This window comes from Solanum tuberosum, unplaced genomic scaffold, assembly GCF_000226075.1.
Source record: "Solanum tuberosum cultivar DM 1-3 516 R44 unplaced genomic scaffold, SolTub_3.0 scf00266, whole genome shotgun sequence".
Taxonomy (NCBI): Eukaryota; Viridiplantae; Streptophyta; class Magnoliopsida; order Solanales; family Solanaceae; genus Solanum; species Solanum tuberosum.
Window position 1 is genome coordinate 411,814 of NW_006239201.1, and position 6,743 is coordinate 418,556.

Sequence of the window (6,743 nt, forward strand, 5' to 3'; positions counted from 1 at the left end):
TGTTTAATATTTTGTTTTTATTTGTTAAATGTTGAATGAAGAGAAATCATTCATAATATTCTTTTATCTTCTTAGTTTATATTGAAGCCTAGTTTTTCATCCATCTTGTTATTTACCGTCTCATTCATAAGTCAATGTAAATTTTTTTCAAATGTATTAACATTGTTTAGTATAGTCAGATATGTATGTTGTTAGCCTCATAAAAATTACAAATAATATTAGGTATATTTTTATATCTTGAACCCACTTCGTGAAAATCTTGGGTCCGCCACTGGTACCAAGATAAGTTATGCTGGGATAAGTGATGTTGGGAAAAGTAATATTGAGATAAGTTATGTTATGATTAGTTATGTTGGGATTAGTTTTTATTGTTGGTTTGGTTTGTCATATTCAAACTTATATTCATTGCATGATTTTTAAGAATAAGTTGTTTGTTTACAATAATACCCTCCACCTTATTTAGTTTTGTTTTGTTTTTACATTTTCTTTGCAAGCTTTAATTAGTTATTCATTCTTTTTTTTTAAAATCATCTTATTTAGCTTAAATATTTTTTGTGTGCATTTTCATGATTGTGTTGTGTGTTTTTAAAATTAAACGTTCATCTTCTTTAACTTAAAAATAAAATTTTCATCTTATTTAGCTTTAAGATGAAATTCCCATCTTTTGTAACTTTAAAATAAAACTTTCATCTTATTTAGTATTAAAATAAATGTTCCATCTTATTTAGCTTAAAAACTAGACCTCCATAAGTATATTAAAGTAAAATAAATTTTATCATTAAAGTTATCAACATTTTAAAATTATCTACATTTTGGTTAATATAAAATATAATTTTGTAAGTGAGTAGTAAAGTATTTAATTAAAATTATGTAATTTAGTAGTAAACTGAACATTTTAAGAGAAATCAAAATATAAATAAACATAAGAATTAGGCAAATAAATTCAACTTATAATATATTCATAAATAAAAATTGTATTTATAAAATGTAATTTTTTAATAGAAAAATATATTATCATAAAACAACAAATAATTAAGGTTGTGAATGGTATGATAAATGTTGTTAAAAATTATGTTAATATACATGTATGTAAAGTAGTGTATAAAAGAGAGTTTAAGGGGGATGGGGTATTTTTGTTATTTTGCATACTTTATTCAAGGATAAGTTATCCTGGGATTATTATTCCACACTTAGGGAGGAGAACTTATCCCAGGATTAACAATTAGTCCTGAGATAAGTTATTCCAGTCTTTGCAACCAAACAACAGAATAAAGGTCACTTAAAAATTATCTCAGGAGTAATTCTTTTTATCCATCACACCAAACAACCCCTTAAAGTGTAACTAGGTTAGATGCATATCATTTTTGAAAGTTCAAGGAAATATTTAACATTTTTCCATTAATTTACTTCAAATAAGACTAAGAGATAAAATGAAGTAAGATTAGAGTGGTATTTAAAGTACTAAAGTAAATTTGACTATTAAAATGTTAAAGTAAATTTGACTGTCAAGTTCAAAGGTGATTTGATGTATTTTCTCATTAAAGAATGTTAAAGGCATTTTTTGAAAACGAATAATTTTTTTAGAATTATGTGGTGCATGTTATAATTAATTCTTGCATTACTAGTGCCAACATAACTAATCCTTACATTATTAATCCCAGCATTACTAATAGAATGTGTACAATACTATTCTTATACACTCAAACAAACATGTAATTTTATTCCCCCTCTACTTTCCCATCTTGTTTACATTGCTTTGTTGCACTCTTGCTCCTTCAGCATCTTCAACTTTCTGTAACCCTTATCAGTACCAAATAACCTAAATAAAAAGAGAGATAGAGGTCTTAGTGGCGTAGCTACATTGATCCAAGAGTGGTCACTCAAACACATTTCGTCAAAAATTTATATAGTGTATATAGAAAGTAATAGTACTATGTATATAGCACTGCTAGAATATAAGGAATTAGTGACGGACAAAATTTCATAGCTAAACAGCAAAAATGGCATGTTAATCCTATTAAGCTATGATTAGTTATCGAGCTTTTTAGCTACAGATTAATTAGGGATTACCAACAAATTCCGTCACTAATTCTATATTTTCTAGTAGTGTAGGTCAAAAATAACTTCTTACGAGATATATATATTAAAATTTTGAACTCCCTTGGTCAATATTAGTTGGGAAACAGAACAACAACAACAACAACAACAACGATGTGGCGGAAGTATACGATCAAGAATTGCTAAGAGAAATTATGCAAAAGACCAAGTTTTATTGAGCATAAGCAGAGAGATGTATAGCTTTCGGAACTAGAGGAGGAGCTAGAGTGTTAGTTACGGGATCAGCCGAACCTAGTAGCTTTGAATATGTACAGAGTTAGCTGTACACTAGAGTACTAATAAAGGCAATGTATGGAAGCCTTACCAGTCCATGTAAACGAAAGTCGATGAGTAGTTGCCAGACTTTGTGTAGAGCAGCCGATGATGGTAATCATGAAAATCAGACCTGGGAACAAACACTAGCAACTATAAGAACATCATTCACGACGTGCAAACCAGATGAATGCAAATGAATGATTTTTAACAGTAAAGTAATGTTCAGACCCTCCATATAATGGCAAGAAGTTTGATGGGCTCCAGGGGAAATGGTATCCAGAATGTGCCTCGACTGTCTCGAGGATTCTAAGTGAGATCCATAGATATAACGTTATCAAATGTGGCCCCGTGATTGCAGGACCAATTACCGTAGCAAATCCAAGGAAGAGAATTTCAGCAGGGTGAGCATACTCAGATGTCAAACCAAATGGTGTAGCATACCTAGTGTAACAAGCAGAAGTTGTGACTTTCATGGGAGAAAAAGTGGAAGTCGAAGAATTTAAGTAAAAAACATAATGTAGTTCACATACTCATGATGGACACTGTGGACATGCTTGTAGAGCCATTTCGTATGTAAAACCCTGTGTCCCCAGTAAAATACGAAATCCTCCAAGATGAAATAGAATAAAACTTGGGTTGAAACTACTTTCCTGCAGAGAAAAGAAGTATTTGCAATTTACTCTGATGAATAAGCAGAAAAGAAAAGCTCTACCACCCCTACTTGCAAAATTATACAACAGCTACGCCTCAATTCCAAGCTAGTTGGAAATCCTCATTTATCAATTAATTGGTATCACCGATATGGGTCTTTTCTTTTCCGTTGTTTGTTTCAAATCTTTCTCAAAGTTTGCATGAATCTAAGGGATGATAAGTCTTTCAACACAACTTTCTTCCGTATGATTTTAGATCTACCTTGTCCTGTTTTAACGCCTTCAACCACCATGATTTCCCCCATCTATATACAGGTGATCTCGATGTCCATGTAGGACATGAGTCACATGACTAGAGCCATCTAAAGAAAACTTATTCTCTATGTGAGGCTACGTGCACCTTCTATCGAATATAATCATCTTGTGGATATGTTGGACCATAGAGATCCAACATTCACTTCCGTATATAGTTGTCAATCTAACAACTGTCCATATAACTTGTACTTCTCCCATTCAGTTATCCTATTTTGATAATCATACCCTAAACATGCAATGCATATATATTCAGGCTCACAAAATGGTTTTATCGTCTTGTTATCAGGCATTGGATTCTAAAAACAAAAGAAACGAAGATTGCAAGATCAGAAAAAGGTATACAATGTATATGTGTTGACATCACACAACTAAAGCTTGGTATACAGAGAACCAGAAAATACCAGGACGGCAATGGAAGAGTAGATCGCATCCCCATGAATTTAAAGAGCGGATACGTAACAATCAGGATTGGAAGATTAACACAAAAATGAAACATCAGCAGACGAGTAATACATTTCTGCTGAGCTTCCGGGGTGTTGGTCTTTTTCTGCACACAAACAGGTCAAGAATGCAACAAAATGAAAATTCATCCGAATAATGACAGAATGAACTCGAAACATCATAACCAGTAGATGCAAACAAAAACAGAACACGTGCACGAGTCTTAAGTCGAATATTATTGATGTTTGGGATCATTTTGATCAAGAAACATCATTCATATTTCCATTACAAGAGTCAAAAAGTAATTACCTGAATTTTGTACTTGCCAAACCACCCTGCCCTTTCAAAAAGGATGAATGGGATTCCAGACAAGAAGAAGGCACTCTCATGAACAATGAAACCTCCAAGAGAAGTCAATTGGAAATCACTAAAATTTGCAAGAAGAAACTGAAAAAACAAAACAAAAGGCCCATTAAAACAAGTAACTACAACCTCATTACTCTCTAAATAACAATGAGTGCACTAGGATGTGTGTGTTTTGTCATGTAAGTCTCAAACATATCCAAATAGATTAGTCGAGGTTCACACAAATTGGTGCTAACACCACCAGTACATACAAGAAAAAAGAACTACCGGGTTTGGTAAACCAAAAAATGTTTTTGGAGAAAAGATTTATTTTTCTTAAAAACATTGTATTAGAAAATCGATAATCCTTTAAATCAATCAGATAGTATTTCAATAAAAGAACAACTTTTCATGAGGAAGTTTTCATTCAACAATATATTTAGACGATCATAAGACCAAAAAATGACTTATTTTCTGAAAAATATTTTACTGGTAGAAAAGTTTATTAAAAGCAATAATTATGTCAAAAAAATCGGATGGTATTTTGATAAAAACATTTTTATTACTAGAGATTCATAATAATGTGGAGTGTGCAAAGTGATATGAAATTAAGAGTTGAGACAAAAGGAAAATGACTTGCGTCCAAAAGGGAGTTTGTCATTTTCCCCTTTTTGAGTGAGAAAAAAAATTATATTTAAACAATTATATACCACAGAATAACTTGATTTTCGAAAAACATATTTTCTGAAAAATATTTTTCGAGATATCAAATGCACCTCCAAGTAACTTCTGGAAACTTGAAAAATGAGAGTAATTCCACATTGACTATATATCTCTCAGCTATCCAACACCTCATCTTCACCCTAGCTACCTCTATCCCTACCACTTCACACCCCTACACCTAGCTCTACCCACCTATCTCTCATACTCCCTCCGTCCCATTTTATATGATGTACTTTGATTTGGCACAAACTTTAAGAAAAATGGAAAGACTTTTAAAACTTGTGGTCCAAAATGAATGATAGAAATTTGTGTGGTTGTAAATCATTTCATTAAGGGTAAAAAAGACTTTTTATAGGCAAATTGTTACTTAAAATAGAAATGTGTCACTCTTTTTGGAACTGACTAAAAAGGAAAGTAAGTCATATAAATTGGGACAGAGGGAGTAACAAACAACAAAAAGAATGATCATCTCTGAAACATTACCAAAAAGAAATGGCACATCTTTTATTCTATATCAAACAGTTTGGCGAAAATAGCACATACATCATATCAAATCAAGTTTTTCTGATCTGTTAGTCAGAAATGTCGTAATGCTTTTGTAAAGATTATGAATCTGAAAATAGCACATACATGATATCAAATCGAGTTTCTGATCTTTTAGTCAGAAATATGGTAATGCTTCTGTAAATGAAACTGAAAATTAGTATCGTAAGCAGTTATCAGAACCAATAGGTCGTTTTCCATTTTCAGCTGCTTTTCTTTTTCTTTCTTCTCGTTCTTTTCAGTAGTATTTTTCTTTGTACCGAACACATACGTAAGTCCATAGACAAGCTAGAATGGCTGCTTACACAGATTTCGGAGAAAAGATGAGAATTTTTTACTTTAGTTTTTCAAAAGAAAAAAATCACTTTGTTTGGTCATAAAAAATGCAAATTCAACTCTTGAATAACCCCATTTAAATTATATTTCAGATTTTTTTTTTAAAAATACCAAATTTCTAAATATTTATTACAAAAAATATGATTCAACATAACTCCAAATTCCTAATAAAGTAAAATTTTCAAACGTCCACTTATTTTTAGAAAAAAATTTTACTGAAAAATAAAAATAAATAAAATAAATAAAATATATATATATATATATTAACAAAAAATCAATAGTTATATCAAAAATCGAATATTATTTTGATAAAAAAAAAAAACTTTTGTAGTACTAAAAGTTCATAATAATACCAAGTGTGTGAAAATAAAAGTACGTGACAACAGAAAATGAAGATTTAAAATATTTTCCGACATACAAACACATCTCCGACTAACTTCCGGCGAAAACTAAAAAACGACGGAGAAATCGAACACTCATCAACAAAATTAAAAGTTCAGATAACCAACTAACTGAGCTATTAAAATTTTTCGCATATGCTGTTCCGTTTTGCTCATAAATGCATTGTTTCACAATGCACCCAAACTGAACTAGAACAATCAACATTGAAACAGGGATGCAGAATGTGGTTAGAAATACGAATTTCGAGAATAAAATGTAAAAAAATTCTAACAGATAGAAAAAATGAGGAGAGAGAAGAGAATAGTACCGCCCAAGCAGATTCGATCATGGAAGCCATGGCTGAAACTGTGAGGAGACCATCGATTTAGTCGTATATATAAGGGTAGAATAGGAACTTAACAACACAATAGTTTTAGTGTTAGGTGTCTAAAACTCATCATCAAAATTATATTTTTATTACTACTTATTGATTTGATATACTTACAGACTAAAAAAGGAAAATATATGACATTTCATTAAGTTATATCTAATTATAAAAAACTAACCTTTTTTTTAGAACAGATTAAAATATATATATATATAAATTGAGACAGATACAGTAATAAATATATGTAT

At 30.8% G+C, this 6,743-nt stretch overlaps 1 protein-coding gene across 1 annotated transcript; it reads right to left on the reverse strand.

The window, feature by feature from the left end:
* Nucleotides 1–1,594: 1,594 nt before the first annotated feature.
* On the reverse strand, nt 1,595–6,528 carry LOC102589817 (methylsterol monooxygenase 2-2-like). Its single transcript, XM_006358643.1, has 7 exons — nt 6,436–6,528; nt 4,089–4,226; nt 3,740–3,885; nt 2,904–3,023; nt 2,602–2,814; nt 2,423–2,503; nt 1,595–1,819 (listed from the first exon to the last, which is right to left on the reverse strand). The coding sequence occupies exons 1-7, from the start codon at nt 6,463–6,465 to the stop codon at nt 1,747–1,749; spliced, it is 801 nt and encodes a 266-aa protein (XP_006358705.1). The 5' UTR covers nt 6,466–6,528; the 3' UTR covers nt 1,595–1,746.
* Between the last annotated feature and the right edge of the window lie 215 nt (nt 6,529–6,743).

Excerpts from the sequence above, each read along its gene's own strand:
- LOC102589817 (XM_006358643.1), bottom strand. The coding sequence starts at position 6,465 with ATGGCTTCCATGATCGAATCTGCTTGGGCG. Across the intron at positions 3,886-4,088 it reads TTGGCAAGTACAAAATTCAG|AAAAAGACCAACACCCCGGA; the intron begins GTAATTACTTTT and ends GTTTGTGTGCAG. Across the intron at positions 1,820-2,422 it reads ACTTTCGTTTACATGGACTG|GTTATTTGGTACTGATAAGG; the intron begins GTAAGGCTTCCA and ends CTTTTTATTTAG.